The sequence below is a fragment of the Oratosquilla oratoria genome, chromosome 5, assembly GCF_046742065.1.
Source record: "Oratosquilla oratoria isolate Oo_2021 chromosome 5, ASM4674206v1, whole genome shotgun sequence".
Taxonomy (NCBI): domain Eukaryota; kingdom Metazoa; phylum Arthropoda; class Malacostraca; order Stomatopoda; family Squillidae; genus Oratosquilla; species Oratosquilla oratoria.
This window is the reverse complement of record NC_134781.1, coordinates 41924195-41945103: the sequence shown is the minus strand read 5'-3', so window position 1 is coordinate 41945103 and position 20909 is coordinate 41924195. Positions and strand designations below refer to the sequence as shown.

General features: G+C 42.0%; 2 protein-coding genes across 2 annotated transcripts in view; both read right to left on the bottom strand.

Moving 5' to 3' along the window:
* Positions 1–20909, bottom strand: part of LOC143025757 (uncharacterized) — a 240789-nt gene that overhangs the window by 84032 nt on the left and 135848 nt on the right. The gene's annotated exons all lie outside the window — the stretch shown is intronic.
* LOC143025482 (uncharacterized) lies at positions 1208–19915 on the bottom strand. The gene is made up of 2 exons (XM_076185208.1): positions 11289–19915; positions 1208–1348 (listed from the first exon to the last, which is right to left on the bottom strand). Exon 1 carries the CDS (start codon positions 16552–16554, stop codon positions 14884–14886), a length of 1671 nt encoding a protein of 556 aa, XP_076041323.1. The 5' UTR covers positions 16555–19915; the 3' UTR covers positions 1208–1348; positions 11289–14883.

Sequence of the window (20909 nt, the reverse complement as noted above, 5' to 3'; positions counted from 1 at the left end):
GTTGTAGCTAGGGCTGCTCCTCATAAGTATTGCTACTTTACCTTTACATATATGATATTTCTATATGTCTATCATAAGTTTCAAGCTATGCATTTAATATAGTAATCAACAAAATGCACAGGTCATTTTTTCAACAAGCCTCATAATATCTGAGGGTGAAACAAAAGTTTTTTTTTTTTTTTTTTTTTTTTTTTTTTTTTTTTTTTTTTTTTTTTTTTTTTTTTTACCATTCTAATATACAGGGGTTGGACAAAATAATGGATGCACATTGAAAAATCAACAAAATATATTTTAATATGGTGTAGGTCCACCTTCTGCGGCAATTACAGCCTCAATTCTCCGAGGTATTGATTCATACAAATTGTGAATTGTTTCCAAAGGAATTTTAACCCATTCTTCAGTTAAAAAACCCTCCAGTTCTTTTAGAGATGATGGCGGCGGAAATCGACTTCTTACTTGATTCTCTAAAATCGACCATAAAGACTCAATAATGTTGAGGTCTGGGGATTGTGGTGGCCAGATGAGATGCTCAACTTCATTAGAATGTTCCTCATGCCATTCTTTAACAATTCTAGCTGTATGGATTGGGGCATTATCATCTTGAAAGATGGCGTTCCCCTCCGGAAACAGTTCTTGAACCATAGGATGAACTTGGTCGCCCAAAATTCCTAAATAGTCTCGGATGTTAATTCTTCCATGAAGGGAAATCATTGGCCCGGCAGATTTCCAAGAAATAGCACCCAAGATCATCACAGAACCCCCGCCATGGTTTACGGTTGGGAGAAGGCAGTCTGGATGAAACGCTTCTTTCGGCTGTCTCCAAACGTTGTACACTCGGTCGGAGGTCGTAAATAAGGAAAACGATGATTCGTCAGAGAAAATCACATTTTTCCACTGCTCGAGGGACCAATTCTGGTGGTTTCTACATCACTCTAAACGCTTTGAAACATTTGTCTTTGAGAGGAGAGGTTTTCTAATTGCAGCTCTTCCGTGGAATCCAAATTTGTGCAGCTCCCGACGAACAGTTTTTTGTGAAACTGGGTTCTGTAGGTATTCATTTAGCTCTGCAGTGATTTTAGATGCCGTGGTCTTACGATCCTTTCTAACAATTCGATTTAGAGTCCGACGGTCTCTCTCAGATAACTTCAACTTTCGGCCAGACCTGTGCTTTGCTGAAGACGTTTTTCCTTCTCTTTCAAAGGCAGTCATTACTTTTGAGACAGTACCTCTTGAAACACCAAGCAATCCAGCAGTTTTCGTTATACTAGCGCCTGCCATACGAGCGCCAACAATTTGGCCTCTTTTAAAGTCCGAGAGGTCTGCCATTTTTATGGGGTCGGACCAATTTCTTTTAATATATGAAAAAAAAGAATATTTATTTTAGATAAACATTTCAAATAACAACAATAATATACAAAAAAACATTAAAATATGTCAAGTTTTGATTGTTTAAAACATCTTCAAAGATTATGATGCCAAAATGTTAGGTGTTTCCATTATTTTGTCCAACCCCTGTATATACATATATATATATATATATATATATATATATATATATGTATGTATGTATATACATATATATATATATATATATGCATATATATGTGTGTATATATACATATATATATATATATATATATATATGTGTGTGTGTGTGTGTGTGTGTGTGTGTGTGTGTGTGTGTGTGTGTGTGTGTGTGTGTGTGTGTGTGTGTGTGTGTGTGTGTGTGTGTGTGTGTGTGTGTGTGTGTGTGTGTGTGTATTTACCTAGTTGTATTTTACGGGAAGGGGAGCTATGCTCGTGGGGTCCCGTCTTTATATATCATTTTATCTAAACTATTTTTAAATTCGTGTGTGTGTGTGTGTGTGTGTGTGTGTGTGTGTGTGTGTGTGTGTGTGTGTGTGTGTGTGTGTGTGTGTGTGTGTGTGTGTGTGTGTGTGTGTGTGTTTGTGTGTGTGTGTGTGTGTATGTGTGTGCGTATGTGTGTGTGTGGTCGTGTATAAGTTGGAAATGAAGGTCAGTGTATAATGGAAAGATGGGGATGGCACCCCTTATTTATTCATTGGGAATAGCTGAGGTACCTAGCTCATGTTCTTTTTCTTCCTTTTTCTTATTTTCTTCTTTAGTTCCACTGTAGTGTACTTAGTCTGATGCAATGTATACTGGTTGTGGTGATATTGTCTAGGCTCTTGGCAGACTCTGGTCGCCATACATGGGGCTGTGCTCTTTCTTGTCGTTCGTTTCCTATCAGATGCTCTGGGGGTAGTGGGGTCTTCCACAATTTATCCCAGGTACGATTCGCCATAAGGTGGAGTCTGATATTGAAAGATTAGTGTTGTTGTGTTGTGGATTTCTTCGACTGTTTCATGAAATGGTGGGATTTGACCACTGGTAAACCTGAGACAGTTGTTCTGAAAGCTCTCTAATTTCTGTCGCGGTGGTTGTTCCACGATGTTATCGGAATCCATATTGCCTAGAGTTGTATATTTCTTCCTCTTCGAAATGCTGCCTTAGCCCTATATTGATTATTTTCTCTATTATCTTTGCTGGTAATTCGAGTCGGAAATCGGGCTGAGATGTTCAACCCTACCTACGGACCAGAGCCACACATCATTTTGTCTGTGATAGAGGAAAACTGTACATAGAGAAATGATGACACTTTTATACTGCGACTATCCTTCCGTTATGCTGTCCCCCAACCCCTTGTTACTGTCCTGTACCATTTCTCTGAATATTAATTTCCTTTTTTCGCCGACCCTGTGGTGGGGGAAGAGAATGCTACCACCAAGTCTTTCCACTTGAGTCGTAAAAGGCGACAAAAAAACGGAACGGGGGATGGGATTATGAGTCCTACTACCTGTAGCCCCAAATGGGGACATTCCTAAAAAAAAAGAAGAAAAGGCATAAGAGGGTCTGGGAGTTTTCCAACCAGTACCCTAAAGTTTGGGTATTTTAATGTACGGGGATGTGGTACAGATATGAGTAAAAGGGAAGAGATAGGCAGTATGTTTGTGAGAAGAAAGGTGGATGTGCTGGCTTTGAGTGAAACTAAAATGAAAGGAAAGGGCAGCTGTGAGTTTGGGAATGTAGCTAGGAGGTACTCAGGAGTGAAGAGGGGACGAGGGAGAGAAGGGGTGGTTATACTAGTAAGTGAAGAGATAAGTAAGCGGAAAGTGGAGTGGAAGGAGGTTTCATCAAGGTTGATGTGGATGAAGGTAAAGCTGGGAAGGGAGATGTGGGTTTTTGTAAGTGCGTATGGACCTGGTAGTGAGAGGAGCGTAGAGGAAAGGGAGGCTTTTTGGATAGATATAAATGAGTGCATAGAGGGATTAGGGAGAAATGTCAATGTAGTTGTATTGGGAGACCTTAATGCTAGGGTAGGAAATGAACCAATAGACGGAGCGATTGGGAAGTATGGAGTTCCAGGTAAAATTCGTAGTGGAGAAATGATGGTGGAGATGTGTCTTGAGAGAAATACAGTGTTTAGGAAGAAAGTCAAGCATAAGTACATATGGGAGAGGGTGGTGGATGGAAGGGTATGCAGATATAGCGTTAATGGACTATATAGTGGTGACCAGGAGTATGGTAGGAAGAGTTAAGGATGTATATGTTCTAAGGGGAGAGAGTGGGGGAATATCAGATAATTTTCTGATGGAAGGTAAGTTGAGAGTGGAGAATAGGTGGAGAAAGAGGAAAAGGGCAGAAGGTAGGGAGGTACTTAGAGTGAACTGCTTAAATGAGAGAGAAAAAGGAGAATGAGTATAAGAAGAAGCTGAAAGAGGAGTGGGAGGGAGTAAAGGATAGAGTAGAACTAGGAGTGGAGAAGGAATGGGGATGGTTCAAGGAGGGAGTCATAAGGTGTGCAAAGATGGTGTGTGGAACAAGGAGGGCGGGAGGAAATAGAAGGAAGGGTAGTGAGTAGTGGGATGAGGAAGCAAAGAAATGTGTAGAAGAGAAGAAGCAGGCATTCATAGATTGGCTACAAATTAGGACAAGGGAATCATATAAGAGGTACAAAGTAAAGAGAAGGGAAGTTAAGCATAAGATAAAGAAGCAAAGAGGAGAGCAGATGTGAAATGGGGTAAGAGTATGACAGAAAATTTTGAAAGTAATGAAAAAATGTTTTGGAAGGAAATTAAGAGAGAAAGAGGAGGTGAATCAAGTAGAGAAGAAAATGTAAAAGGTGCAGATGGAGAGATGATAATGGAAGAGAGGGTAGTGAGAGGAAGGTGGGCAGAGTATTTTAGGGAGTTGCTAAATGTGAAGAAGGATAGGGAGGGAAAGGTAGTTGCAGTGGGAAATGCTAAGAAAATGAGAGTGATAAGTGAGGAAAATGGAGGAGAAATAGGGAAGGATGAAGTGAAAGGAGCTGTTAAGATGATGAGAGCAGGTAAGGCACCTGGTCTGGATGGATGCCATGCAGAATGCCTGAAGAAAGGAGGTACAGTTATGATGGACTGGCTGGTGAGGTTATATAATGTTTGTTGGAGAGAGGGTAGAGTGCTGAAGGACTGGAGGAGTGCCTGTATAGTTCCGCTTTACAAGGAAAAGGGGGACAAGTGTGAATGTAGTAGTTTCAGAGAGATCAGCTTGTTGAGTGTAGTTGGGAAGGCTTATGGGAGGGTCTTGATTGAGAGGATTAGGAGAGGAACAGAAGGAGTAATTGGTGAGGAACAGTATGGGTTTAGGACAGGTAGAGGTTGTGTAGATCAGATTTTTGGTAAGTCAGATATGTGAGAAAGCTATAGTAAAAGGTAAGGATGTTTTTTGGGCTTTTCTGGATCTGGAAAAGGCTTACGATAGGGTAGACAGGAAGGCACTGTGGGAGGTACTGCAGATATATGGGATAGGAGGAAAGCTGTTAAGAGCAGTCAAGAGTTTTTACGAGAGTAGTAGAGATTGTGTTAGGATTAGAAATGGAGAGAGTGAATGGTTTGAGGTAAAGGTGGGACTTCGTCAGGGATGTGTTATGTCACCCTGGCTGCTCAATCTTTACATGGATGGGGTGGTGCGTGAGGTGAATGCAAGGGTAATGGGTCAGGGTTTGGAGATGATTAAAGAAAATGGAGGAAAGTGGGAGGTGAGCCAGTTGTTGTTTGCTGACGATACTGCGCTTGTAGCAGAATCAGAGGAGGGATTGAGGAAGTTAGTGACAGAGTTTGAGAAGGTGTGTGAAAGAAGGAAGCTGAAGATAAATGTGGGCAAGAGTAAGGTGATGAGATGTACAAGGGGAGAGAGTGACAGCAGGCTGGAAGTGAGCATAAAGACTGGAGGAATTGGATAGTTTTAGATACTTGGGTGCGAATGTGCCAGGAAAGGAAGGAGTGGGGGGTGGAGGTAGAATGTAGATTGGGAGAAGGAAGTAAATGCCTTGGTGGATTAAAAAATGCAATGAGAAATAGACATCTGGTAATGGCTGCTAAGAGGAGGTTATATGAAGGAGTGATTGTACCAACAACATTGTACGGAGTAGAAACATGGACCATGAGAGAGGAAGAGAGAAGGAGTTTGAATGTGTTTGAGATGAAATGTCTGAGAAGTATGATAGGGGTTACTAGGCTAGATAGAGTGAGAAATGAGGAGGTGAGGAGGAGAACAGGGGTGGAAAGGGAACTGGGAGATAGGGTTGATGAAAGAGTATTAGGATGGTTTGGACACATGGAAAGAATGAGTGAAGAAAGATTAGTAAAAGAAGTGCGGAAGGCAGAGGTGGAAGGAGTGAATATGAGGGGGCGTCCTATGATGAGATGGATGGATGGGGTGGAAGGACGGGAGAGGACAGAAGATAGGAGTGAATGGAGAGGGGTTGTGTATAGATGATGCTGTGATGCATGAGGGGGAGTGGGTGGGGGATGGGGGGTGAGGAAGTATGCATGAGGAAAATTTGACACAGCCCCAAGGGATTTCTCCCCGTCATCTCCTTTTCTTCATGAGGGGACGGAGAGGGGGGGTCGCCGAAGTTATGAAATGGCCTTGCTGTGGATATACTGTGTCTTGCGACACTGCTTCTGACCCAGGGCAGTGGACAGGATGCAGGGATGACCCGTCATCCAGGAGGTGCCAAGATAAGAGTGAAGGAGGAGGGTGGAAGGGAGTGGAATATATAGGAAATGGAATGGGTGGGAGTGGTTTCTATGCCTTTTTCTTTTTGGCTACCTCCCGTGTAGGGGGAAAAAGCCTTTGGTATGGGAGTGGTTTCTATGCCTTTTTCTTTTTGGCTACCTCCCGTGTAGGGGGAAAAAGCCTTTGGTATATGTATGTATGTATGTAGAACCAGGGTAACTGGCATTTTTTAACGGTGTTGGGTAGTGTCCTGTGGCTAGACTAGCCAGTGGGCTAATGTATCAACCATGTTGTTCAGGAGGTGTATGAATGTTTGAAGTTATTCCGTCTATTATTGACGCAGCTGAGATGGTTCTCCACTGAGGCCCCCTGAACCTCACCACGGTGCAATCCTGCTTAGTAAGGTTGTATGTACGTTGATTTTTTTTTTTTTTTTTTTTTTATGTCGGAATGACTGTGGTTGTGAATGAATTCTGAAATCAGTGTAATCAGCTCGATCATACTGATTAGATGATAGCATATATATGCGACACTGAGCTACCGCACCTCTAAAGTCCGCCGTTGTGGAGAGGGGTTGGAAAACCATGAAGGTACTTTTGCACTTACCGGGGAGCGAACCCGGGCCATCTGCGTTCCGAGACAGGTAATAAAGTTTAACACAAGTAAATGCAAGGTTATGCACATAGGTAAAAATAACAGTAAGTACAATTACAAGTTATTTGGAAATTCGTTAACAAAAGTGGATAGTGAAAAGGATCTCGGGGTAATTATCAGTAACGATCTCAAATCATCTAAGCAGTGTATTTCGGCCTCTGAGAAAGCAAATAAGATTCTAGGACTGATTCCGCGATCTTTTGACTTCAAAAGTTCATCACTCATTAACAAGCTGTATTAATCGTTAGTTCGTCCACATTTGGAATATGCCGTTTCCGTATGATCACCTAATCTCATTAGACATTGATAGATTTGAAAAAGTACAACGGTGAGCCACAAAACTGATTCCAAATGTAAAAAAAAATCATACGAAAGTCGAATAAAACATATGAATCCGTTTTCCTTAAAAGCACGTATGCTCAGAGATGACTTGATACAGGTCAGGAAATAAATTTAATTTGGAAGTGGGTAGAAACAACTTCACCAACCGCGTAGTTAATGAATGGAGTAAACTTTCTGCAGAGGCAGTGCAATATAGTTCAGTTCGAAGCTTTAAGATTCGTTTAGATAAACACCTAAGCAAGATAATGTAATGGTTATAATTTATTCTATATTATTGGTTTATTTGTCTGTTTTTTATTATTAATTTTATTATTATCTATCATTGTCTATCTTCCCATTTATCATTATTTATTATTTACCTGTTTGCTTATTATTTAAAGTGTAGTGTTCTAGTAATTCAAAATCAGAACAGTAGTCTGTTACTGTACTCCAAATGTAGGAGTAATAGTATAAGGTAAACAGAGTAAGCTTCGTGTATTTAGTTTATTTAGTGACCGCTTCTGACCCAGGGCAGTGGACAAGATATAGGGATGACCCGTCATCCAGGAGGTGCCAAAATAAGAGGGAAGAGAGTAGAGGGGAGTGGAGTATATAGGGGATGGAATGGGTGGGAGGGGTTTCTATGTTTTTTTTTTTTGTACTACCTCTCGTGTAAGAGGGAAAAAAGTCTTTGATATATGTATGTATGTATGTATGTATGTATGTATGTATGTATGTATGTATGTATATATGTATGCATGTATATATGTATGTATGTATGTATGTATGTATGTATTTATATATGTATGTATGTATGTAGTGACCGCTTTTGTTTCTTTTGTTGATTTATATTTTGTCTTTACCGTTTGTATTGCCGAAGGAGGAGCGAAATGTCTTGTGAAGGTTGTGTGAACCTGGAGCACCGTCTCATGATGTGTGAGGAGGAGATTCGTTTTCTCAAGAATACGCTTTGTGAGAAGAATGAATCCTCCCCACAACCCAAAGATGTTACGCTTCTCCTGTTCCCTGGGAGATAGTGAACATAGGGTAATACTAGGGGAAGAGCACAAACCAGCTGTAGACGTTTCTTTGTTTATTAAATGTGCTAGAGTGTATTTATAATGTTGTGGAAATTCACTGTTGCTACTTGCCTTATGTGACCTGATCCTAGGACAGCTGTCTCAAGACTGTCTTCCTACTCTATTCAATTTAGTATACCACGGTACTGCTAAGCCCCTCCCTATAGGAATAACATGATTGGCCCTGTAATCAATATCATTTGACCAATCATATTGCAGTAAGGGGACACTGAAGTCATCAGAGGGCTGTCAACAGGGCCTTTTAGGAAAAGGCCTTACCCAGCAAATATTAATATTGTTTTGGTTTCCTCTACTTGAGAAGGGGCTACCCAGGGTCCACCCACACTATGCTAGTGTGTCCTAAGCAGTGAGAATCAGTTTATCACAGAATCGTGTGTCCCCACACGACAAGTAGCATATGGATGTCCACTCTCATAAAATACGTAAACACAACAAAACACATGGGGCAAAAAAAAAAAAAAAAAAAAAACAAAAAAAAAACTCTGGGGGACCTAGTCGAGAAAAAGTTAATAGGGGCCCTCTATCAGCCTCCCGAACAAGCATTCCCAGAGTGTAATCTATATATATATATATATATATATATATATATATATATATATATATATATATATATATATATATATGTATATTATATATATATGTATATATATAAGTATATACATATATATATACATATATATACATGTATACATATATATATGTATGTATGTATATATATATATATTAGGGTGTGTCTCAAAAATCAATTCCGGATTTTTTTTCTTTCTTCCCCTGGTTTCGTGCAGTTTGTGAAGTAAAGTTCACATGCTAATTTTCCCCGAATTCGGAGCAAGGGAAGGGCTCGCCCAGGGCATGTATCTTTTAGTGTGATGAGCACCTCTTCGTTTCTGGTACACTTAAATTGGGCGCTGTTGGTGGGGCTGCCAAGCTGCGTGAGGAATCTCCTCTACCTGGTCTATCCGGTCTTAAAACCGCATTGCCAGCGAAACGACCGAAGAATCTGCTGTCTCCCCGTCTCGCCTCTGCCTTGGATCGGACGAACATATCCTCTCGGAACGCAGCGTACATCATGGCTGAAACGGTTCGGAATATGGGTGAAAACATACAGGAGTACAACATCAACCCAAGCTCCATTCACCGGCAACGGGCTCGCCAACGATCCAGCACTGCAAGCAGTTTAAAGGCGTCCTTTACGACTGATTCGTCACTCACCGTACACTGAGACGGCAAGTTAATGGACAGCTTGGATGGCCAGAAGATGATCAAGCGTCTCCCGATCCTCGTCACGGGAAAGGGATGGTTCAGCTTCTTGGAGCCCCTCAAAAGCCCCATGGAACAGGTCCAGCCCAATCAAATGCGGTTGAGACCTGCTTGAAGGACTGGGGCCTGGAAACCAAGGTACAGGGACTCTGCTTTGACACCACCGCCTCCAACACTGGCATCAGAGGTGGTGCGTGCAAACTCCTGGAAGTGAGACTGGGCCGACACCTTCTCCACTTCGCCTGCCGCCACCACATCCACGAAGTTGTCCTGGGAAGGGTCTGCAATGCTCTTCTTAGTCCGTCGTCTGGCCCCGACAGCCTTCTGTTCAAAGGCTTCAGCAACATGGCCATACATCGTCCAAGAGGACTTCAAACCAGTTTCATCTGATCCGGATGTTGAAGCGGTCGTTGCCTCGGTACGTGAGAACCTCATCGCTTTCTACGTCCATCACTCTACCAGCACTCAACCCCGTGATGACTATAAGGAACTCATTGAACTGGCCCTGATCTTCCTCGGACAGGACATTGCACAGAAACGTGATGTGCTGTTCCGCCAACCCGGAGCCATGAACCGTGCACGCTGGATGGCCACCCTGCTGTACGCTATCAAGATCTGGCTCCTCAGGGACCAAGTTCCTCTGAGACCGAAAGACCAGCGAGCGGTCAGAGACATTGCCGTCTTTGGCGTCGTCCTCTACATCAAGCGCTAGATCGTCGCTCCGAGGAATGACATGATGAAGGACCTCCTGGCCTTCAAGAACAAGACGCTTGTGGGTCCAGCCATCAAGAAATTGAATGGACATCTCTGGTACCTCGGTGACGAAATTGTGGCCCTCGCTTTCTTCGGTCAAGAAGTCTCGGCGGATACCAAACGAGCCATGGTCCGTCGTCTTGAACATCAACGTGGTCCTCGTCAATTCCGCCCTCAACTACCACCTGAGGCCTTCGACGGCGGTTTGGAGCAGTTCGTGACCCGGATGACGCTACAGTTCTTCGACCGGCTCCAGATCGGGAAAGAATTCCTGACCGTCGACCCCACTGAATGGCCGAACTGTGAGGATTACAAAGCCGGGTTGGAGGTCGTCGAGGAGCAGGCTGTGGTCAATGACTTTGCCGAGCGCGCAGTTGCGCTGGTCCAGTCATTCAACCAGAAGCTGACAAAGAAGGAGGACGGACTCCAGGACCTGCTCCGAGTGGTTCAAGACCATCGGCTGAAATACCCGGACCCAAAGAAGAAGACTCTCTTGAAGGAGTAAGTGAAGAGTGGCTGGGCGAGTGGTTATTATTGGCGTAGAGGTTTCGTTTTTTTTTTTTTTTTCTGTTCCTTTATAATTCCAAATAAAACTATTTCAGAGGGCGAGAGAAAAAATTCAGCGACTTTGATTTTTCCTCCCTATACTTGAGACACACCCTAATATATATATATATATATATATATATATATATATATATATATACATATACATATACATATACATATACATTTTGCAGTAATTCACAAGGCACACGTGAAACTAATATGCAGAAAAAACCACTGGGAAATAAGAAGCTTAGTCCGAACGTTTTCGTCTAAGACATTATCAAGGAATATTCAAGATGTATTCCTTGATAATGTCTTAAATAGACGAAAACGTTCGGACTAAGCTTCTTATTTCCCAGTGGTTTTTTCTGCATATATATATATATATATGTGTGTGTGTGTGTATGTGTGTGTATGTGTGTGTATGTATATATATGCATATATATATGTTTATATATATATATATATATATATATATATATATATATATATATATATGTATATATATATATAAATAAAAACATAGAAATTACATATACAAAGTAAAGAACACAAAGTGCAGGACGTAGCCCCACGAGTTCCATATACATCGTCTCGTCTCGGCGGGAAGTGTGGTGGAGGCCCAACCGAGCCATTCGTGAAGAAGCCGAATGTCACAAAAAACGCCAGGGTCCATTAGAGGCCTGCACTGCGGTGGTAGCCACCATCAGACATGAAGGGTGGGGAGGGGCCAGCTGTGTCAGCTGGAAGACACCGTAAAACGGGCCAGACCCATCAAAGGGCCGTGAGGAGTCCATCACTGTGGCGGTTGCTGGGGTCCCTGGAAGGAACGGTGTTGACAGAGGAGCAGGTGACCCAGGTCCTAGGCATGCCCCACAAAGGTGACGCAGGAGGGCAGCAGTAGGATTCGCGTGGAAACTATCCTCATCTTGCTCCTAAGGGGCTGTGTTGCCAAAGATCTGTAATGAGACTTGAGAACAGTAGGGGTCCCACAAATGCATCATGGAAACAGATAAGAAGCTACTGCTCCGCTTTCCCTACAGGTCACTGCGGCGGTGTAGCCAAACTCTCCCCACACTCTAGCATAATCGGTAGGAGTATCGAGGTGAAAGTCTAAGTTAATATCGGAAAGGATTAAAACTATCAATCAATCCATACAGTAAGGATGGGAGAAGCTACTCTAATATATATGTATTGTATACTAGTAATAAGAATTTGAAGAAAACATAACAAAGATACTCTATTGAAGGCAACAAATGTTAATCAACGCACCCCTCCGTAGTAAGATTTTTAAGATTTACTCACTTTCTTATGGGAACAAAGACCCACAGAAGGTCTGTCGTGGTGTTGCACTTGAACACTCATCGTCCCATCACTTACAAGTCCTTTCTCATGCTCAAAATCACTTTCATGCACCGGGTATACACGTCCTACATTTTTGTTTTCCAGAGGCGTCATGTATGCTTTAACCTTGATTCGATATGTGTGGCTAGAAATCTCTGCCCGATTCGAATATTTCTGAGTCTGTACACAACCTCACTGATTTTTCGTACCAAGCGGTATGGGCCGTCATAAAGAGGTTGTAGCTTCCTCCGGACGCCTTGCTTTGGCACGGCGGATATGTATACACGTTGGCCCAATGCTATCTCCTTGTATTTTGATCTTGGGCGATACTTTTCACGTTCCGCTGTTCCCTTCTTTATGGATAATTGACAGCGGTTAAAGGCCTTGTTTGCAATTTGGCAAGTTCGCGCACCTAAGTTGTCAACGTTGTATCATGGTTTCACCTCCTTTGTAACCACTGTCACCACCACTGTCGGTCCTCGACCGTTACACTATAGTAGTCTCGTTAATAGTCTCGTAATTTCACTCACAAGACCCCTTGCCTTCGTTACGTCATATATTCAAGTTCTTCTTATGCAGTAGGCCCCATGCCTAGTAATTGTCATGTACTTCAAATCAGTCCTGAGGTTAAGGAAATTGATTAGTTTTTCTTCTTTCACTGTAATTACACTGTCTTGGTACACTCAGGATCTCTCTCTCGACTCCTCACACTTTCTCTCGAGATCCCCGTATCATACGCCAAGCTACCTTCGTCTGACGTCACTAATTTTTCTAATCCAATCTCCTCTGACTTCTCAAATAAATGTCACTCCTTATGGGCGTGACTTTGAATTCATGCATCAATAGTTTTTCCTCCTTCCTCCACCTTTTCTCCAATCCGGAAAGCCGTTACAATGTCACTAGCAATATCGTTTACCTCAGCATTAGTCAAACGAAAAATAACTTTGCGCTCACAGGTTTGATTACATCAGCAATTATTAAAAACAGTCACCTCCCGTCAGCCAGAACGGCGCCTCAAATCTTTGTTTGAAAAACAGCGAGTCTGACTAAGCAATCCGCTTGTCCGCGACTAAACAATTCGCTGACTCAGCATTTCAATACCCTAGTGTTTCCTAACCTGATTTGCATTCGTACAACTACCGGCCTCTTACACATGGTCTTTGGTCACTAAAAAAGGTCAAGTAGGGAATGGATGGGTCTTTGTTAAACATCAAGAAGTGAGGCGAATCTCGCACCGTTTGGTGATACGCTGAATTGTAAGCAAAGACTGCCAGAGGGAGCATGATATCCCAGTATATGGGGTTTTCCATAGTAAGGCTTCTTAGAATTTGCACTATTGTCCCATTGACCCACTAACGAGCCCGTTACTTGATGGATGATACGGTGTTGTCGTCCGCTTCTCAACCTTCAGAAGTGTGCAAACTTCTCTCAAAACCTTGTTTACAAATTCACCTCCCCCATCTGTTATGGTTTGTTTTGGAGCTCCATGAATACTGATAAGGTGGGTGACGAAGGCCTGAGCTATTTCCTTTACTTCTTTACTTTTCACTGGCACCGCGACAAGAAACCGTGTGAGCACATAAAGGATCGTAAGTATATATTTGTATCCATCCAAAGAGGTAGGAAATGGTCCAACCACGTCCAAGTGAGCCCTTTCGAATTTCTATAATACATCGGGGAATCTTTGCAAATGGGCCGATGCATCTCTCGAGGGCTTGCACTTCGCACACACATGACAGCGCTTAATAAATGTCTTAACGTCACGATCCATTTTCCTCCAAAACGCGAACTTTCGAAGTCGCTCCAAGGTTACTCTATGACTCCCATGGCCGGAAAGGGGAAGACAATGCGCGAGGTGTAACGCAGTTTCTATAAAACAATCTGGTACAACTACCCTGTACTGTTTCTGGTCATAGACATTTGTGACATCGGGTATTAGAGAAAAATCTGATAGCGGAAATTTTTATGTAGGTGGTTCCGCTGTTTCTCCGCGTAGGTACTGCTTTATGTTACCCCAAGGTAGGTATTCATCTTGTTTCCTTCTAATTTCATTTGGGTCCCATCGGATGATTGCGACCTGAGCTTGTGCATTCCTTTCCTTTTCCTCTGTTATGTGTGATACTATACAAGTGTCAGTGGGATGGTCTGCCTCTCTTATTCTGGATAAGGCATCAGCCACAACATTTTCCCTGCCTGGTATATATTAAATTGCTAAATCAAAGTCAGCCATCGCCATCTGCTATTGTAACACGCGCGTACTCGATCCTGAGTATCCGAAAATCCACTGTAATGGTCTGTGATCGCTTACCACAGTTACAGGAAATCCTAATATAAGTGGTCTGTTCACTGTCAATCCATAGTACACCTCGAGTGCTTCCGTTTCCACTGCCGAGTATTTTCTTTCAGTTTCATTGAGTGTGCGGCTGAAAAATGAAATTGGTAGCCTTAGTCCATTCTCATCAGGCTGTTGTAGTACACCTCCGATCGCAAAATCACTCGCATCTGTGTTGAGAACGAAGATCTTTGTGAAATCGGGATATGAAAGAATTACATCCTGTGTGAGGATATTTTTTAGTTTTTGGAAAGCCTCATCTGCTTCATTTGTCCACTTTAGTGTAATTTTGGTGTTACAATTGTGGCGTGGCCCTTTCATCATAACTGTGAGAGGTTTTGCAATTTGCGCGAAGTCACGAAGAAATTTTCTGTAATAATTTGAGAGGCCCATGAATTGTTGCAATTCATTTAACTTAACTGATTTCGGAAAGTTCCTAATGGCCGCTATCTTCTCTGCCTAGGGTCGTATGCCCTCCTTTGATATCACATGTCCTAGGTTGTTTATTTAATTCTTAAAGAAATCACATTTTTCCAATTTTAGGGACAAGTTTACCGACTCTGTCCTAGCCAACACGTCCTCTAAGTTTTGTAGATGTTCTTCCCAAGAGGATCCGAAGATAACGACATCATCCATGTAAACAAACGCTGTTCTACCTATTAACCCCGTTAATGTCATGTTCATCACCCTCTGAAAACATGAGGGGACGTCTTTTAATCCGAATGGCAAGGTACAGTATTCATAATGCCCGTCTGGTGTAATAAAAGCTGTTTTCTCTCTACTATTCGGTGCCAGGGGAATTTGATGATAACCCTGCCTTAGATCTATACATGAGAATATTGTGCTTTTCCCAAGACTCCTTAAGAGCAAGTTGGGTAGCGGGAACCTGTCATTTTCGATTACCTTATTCAACCCTCGAAAATCTAAACACAATCTTAGGAATCCGTCTTTCTTTACAACTGGTACTAGGGGGCTGTTGTAGGGTGATTTAGAAGGTTGTATGATACCCTTCCTACACATATCCTTCATTTGAGCTTTCACTTCCTCTTGGTGGTTCATAGGAATGAGATATGGACGCTTGAAAATAGGTGGTCCGGTACACCGTATTTCATGGAAGAAATAAAGAGTGACCGTTAGAGGTTGGTCTTTGAGGGAGAATACTTGTTCACACTTTGTCACTAGCGCCCTCAACACCTTGTTCTCTCTACTATTTTGTTTTGTAAATTTTGAATTAACAACACCAATAAATTTCCTTATAAGAGAGTCCCTTGATATGAACCCTACAACTTGTTCCTTTGAATTTAATCTTCTAACTTGTTTACCCAAATCCTGTTCACATTTCTCCTCTCGAGCTTGGTCAATTTGCACTTCCCCCAATAGGTTTACATCGCCTACAGGGAAATCAGGCATTAGTTCGATTTCTCTTGGTTGAAAGTGGACGTAAGGGGCCTTGAACCAAAAATATCCTTGGGCGTTTTGTTGAAGTTCTACTATTCCGCTGGTTAAGATTTCGCCACCCTCTGCTCTCTCCCAGGGCACAAATTCTGCACTGACTTTTTGGGGCATCATTCCTATTCTCTTGTTTGTAACCACCAGACCGACCGTCCCGCACGAGAATCCATCTAAACTCTTGGTATCGATAAAACGAACGAGCAATGTGCCTATGTGTGGCTCTACTCTCCCCTTTGTGCTTGTTTCATATGGGTTGGGGTTTGAAGACGTATCTGCTCTAGGTTTTTCTTCACGTTGTAACAGCGTTTTGTTGCCTCCTTCATGTGAGGTATTCATATAACTGTTCTCACACCAATTTATCGAGACACGCTTCTCTTTCTCAAGGTCTTTATCATGTCCCTGACTACAGGATATGAGTTCCGCGGGCACCCTCTCATCTCGTATATATATCTCTAGTGGTGTTATTCTCAGTCTCACTTGGTCCTTTAAAGCGAAGTCCATGCCTAGAATTAAGTCCACCGGAAGTTTGGTTTCATTCACGACAAGAAAGTCATGTTTAATCTTAATAGATGGAAAGGTTAATATGAGCAATACGGATTCCGCGTGACGTAGTTGAGACCCATTCACTGTTCGTAACACGACCCCTCCTTCTCCATAGTGGCTCAGTTTAGCTGGAGCCACTGCTACCTCTTGCACTAAGGATACCTCCGTACCTGTATCTAACATAATCTTCCGTGCCTCACCATCAACTCCTGCATTCAGTGTAATAAGGCCTTTCCCTTGCGCTTGGTTTGTTTGTGCAACTTGTATCAGCAGGGTTGAATTCCCTCGGTTTCCTTTCTCTGTTGTTACTGGCTTCTTCTCTATTTCGTCTATTAATTTCTCCTCTTTTAATGGTCTCGTCTCCACATCTTTTGGAACTTCCTGTGACCTCCCCCGTTTTTTGAGACGTTATATCTCTGGGTTGTCCTACCTTGCATTAACATCCAGTTTCTCTTGCCTGCCTCTCCTATCGAAGGGCAGTTTGCTCTGACATGTCCCCACCTCCAACACTTTAGGCATTGAGTGTCTAAATGTGGTTGTTACTGCTACCTAGGGATGTCCGCTGTATACGCCCCCGCTAGGTATGCTTCACCTCTGAACCAGCATCTCTCATTAGAATGGCCGGTAAGGCGGCACACTTCGCAGTAGGGCATGAACCTCCTTCTTTTTTTCTCTCTCTCTCCTGAACTGTGATCTAGTTCCCTTTTCGTACTCCTACCAGAGCCGAGCCCATGTGCTCTGCTGGCCATGGTTCTTCCATCATACTTTCTCTCAATCTTTCGCTTCCCCGGAACTTCAAGTCGAGACCTAGTATTAACAACAGTGTCTTCGGCGGTCATCATGTTAACTTTTAGGGCTGACGATTCCCTTAAAATATCTCTCCTACTTAGTCTGAGTTCTGGGTGACTTGTAACATTTCTGAGTGCCCTTGTCATTAATTCAAATTAATTATCAGGAGATATTAAGGATGCCACATACCGAGCAGGTGCCTCTTTCATGGGGTCACGATCTATGATTTGGGATACTAGAGGTTGTAATCGAATATTAAAGCCCTCTAGAAGCTCGCCCGCGAATCGCTTTGCTCTTTCTAGCTCACCGAATAACTCATCACTCGAGGTTCATTGGGGTTAGAAACTTAAAAACGTATTCTTAAACCCGTCTCAAGTATATGGAAAACTGTTTCTACACATGTTGATAGCTTTTACCGTGGTTGATCCGGGTAAGGTCTTTGAAATAACGATCCTTATGCACCCTACATCTGTCCAGTCGGCTGATTGGCATCATGCGTATCGATGCGTGTGCATCTGGGCAAACAGTATATTTTGGATGTTGATCCATTCCCAGCGCAATGAAATATGGCAGATCATCAACTCTCTCAAATTTATCCTTATCTCATTTATATAATTGGTCGAATAACGTTTTGCAGGTGATATCTAAATCACCCTCCATGTTTTTTTACCCTTTTTGATATTCCGGTGCATGTGACTCGTTACGATAAGAGCATCACTAATTAACTCCATATTGGGGTCGAAAGTGCCCTCATCTTTTTTCACTCGTTCTACGTCGTTGTTGAATTCAGCCATTTGGCTAATTCAGTTGTCTCACTTTAAGATTTATTTACTTAACTTCTAATGTTCATCACTTTATATATATTATAACTTCTATGTCACTTATACACACATATCACTTATTTTTATCACTTTATATATATTATAACTTCTATGTCACTTATACACACGTATCACTTATTCTTATATACTACAAACAGCAATAATGTCGGTCTCTCCCGTGTATAAGTATTTATGTGTGTGATTTGTGCTGTATACCGGCCAGGTATCCCACCGCTAGCCACCACTGTTACGCTTCTCCTGTTCCCTGGGAGATAGTGAACATAGGGTAATACTAGGGGAAGAGCACAAACCAGCTGTAGACGTTTCTTTGTTTATCAAATGTGCTAGAGTGCGTGTATAATGTTGTGGGAGTTCACTGTTGCTACTTGCCTTATGTGACCTGATCCTAGGACAGCTGTCTCAAGACTGTCTTCCTACTCTATTCAATTTAGTATACCACGGTACTGCTAAGCCCCTCCCTCTGGTGATAATATGATTGGCCCTAGAATCAATATTAAAACACATTTGACCAATCATATTGCAGTAAAGGGACGCTGATGTCGTCAGAGGGCTGTCAACAGGGCCTTTTAGAAAAAAGCCTAACCTAGTAAAAATTAATTTTGTATTGGTTTGCTCTGCTCGAGAAGGGTCCACCCAGGGTCCACCCATGCTATGCTAGTGTGTCCTAAGCAGTGAAAATCAGTTTCTCACAAAGAGCGTTCCACCTCTTCCACTCCCGCCACTGCCGTGAGCGAGTGGCGCTCCGTGGGATCCCGTTTGTCGAGCCCGCGTTCGGTAAGCGGGTGCCCTGCGGAGCAACCGCTGGCTCTAGCCAATCGTTTTGCTCTGCTGGAGGATGAAGTGGCTGAAAATCAGGAGTTCTTGATGGTGGGGGACTCCATGGTGCGAGGCTATGACGACATCCTGCAGCGGAAGACTAAACGACGTTGCAAGCTTGTATGTCAACCGGGCCGTGGGATCGCCGATTGTACCCAGACCATCAGGGAGCAAAGGCGGACGAACACGGTTACGATTGTTCATACGGAAAGTAACGATGTGGGTAGGGTGAGATCAGAGGAACTTGTTCGGAATTACAAGGTCCTTCTTCAGGAGATAAAGGAGCGTTGGAGCCGTCACGTAGTTTGTGGAATCCTTCCGAGGATCTACGCTGGCTTGTTTTGGAACAGTAGAGTTATAGGGATCAATGAGAGGATATCATGATTGTGCACGCAACTGGAATACCACTTCCTTGATCCTTGGTATCTCTTTTTCCTTGTGTCATGATCTTTATGCTTCTGATGGGATCCACCTTACACGCAGAGGTAAAAATATTCTTACAAACTCATTGTGGGATTTTGTAATGAACTAGTTCCTTTTTGGGGGGCAGAAACTAAAAGGGAAGGGGAAATAGAGTGTATTGGTGAAAACGGAGCAAGGTATAGCAATAATGTAGAGCAATATATCACTGTAGGAGAAAATATCACGATGAGATATAATGATAATGGAGGATAAAATATCACGATTGCATGTAATGATAGTGGAGGACAAAATATAACGGTGGACAGAATATCATTTTAGGAAGGCATGCCGGACAGAGTGTCAATGAACGACGGGTGGCCGGTGTGGAACGTGGTGACGTAGGGGCGCAAGGTATACATAAGAGATAGGATGAGGCATTGAAAAAGTGGATAGTGAAAAAGATCTCGGCGTAATTATCAGTAACGACCTCAAATCATCCAAGCAGTGTATTTCAGTCTCTGAGAAAGCAAATAAGATTCTAGGACTGATTGCGCGATCTTTTGATTTCAAAAGTCCATCACTCATTAACAAGCTATAGAAATCGTTAGTTCGTCCACATTTGGAATATGCTGTTTCTGTATGGTCACCGAATCTCATTAAAGACAATGACAGACTGGAAAAAGTACAACGGCGAGCCACAAAATTGATTCCAAATATCAAAAATAAATCATACGAAAATCGATTAAAACATATGAATCTGTTTTCCCTAAAAAAGCGTAGACTCAGAGGTGACTTAATACAGGTCTTTAAGATTTTAAAGGGAATTGACAACATCAAAAGTGACAAAATTCTCACATTGAATGAGAATCAGACAAGAAACAATGGTCTCAAACTGTCCGGAAATAGATTCAATTTGGAAGTAGGTAGAAACAAATTTGCCAACCGTGTAGTTAATGAATGGAATAAACTTCCTGCACAGGTAGTGCAATGTAGTTCAGTTCGAAGCTTTAAGAATCATTTAGATAAATACCTAAGCAAGATGCTGTAATGATTATAACTTATTTTATATTATTTGTTTTTGTTTTGTTATAATTTGTCTGTCTGATTTTCATTTATTATTAGTTACATGTCAATTTATTATTATTTACTATTTACCTGTTTGTTTATTATTTAACTATACCTATGCATTTATTTATGTATTTTATTTGTTATTTACATTATTATAGTTTTTATTTATTATTTTATTATTATTATGATTTTTTTTTTTTTTTTCATCCGACCTAGATATGGACCAAAAGGTCTCCTGTCGACATGCTCCGCCTTTGTAATCCTTTGTAATCCTTTGAATGTCAATGAAGGACCAAATGTCAATATAGAGCAAAGTGTCAATAAAGAACATAATTATAATGTAAGGCATGGTGTTGAAACACAAAACGTGCCAACAAGAAGTAATTGCGAGTTTCTTAATGCCATGTACTTTAATGGTCGTAGCATTAGGAATAAATTCTAAGAAATACAGGCGTATGTCAAAAACGAAAATCTCGATATGATAGGAATAAGCGAGACATGGTTAAATGGTGGAGAGTTTGAAGCTGAATTTATTGCGATATTTAAACACTTTCATCAGGATAGAAACCACAAGAAAGGTGGGGGTGTTCTGTTGTATGTTAAAAGCAATACCCATGCCTG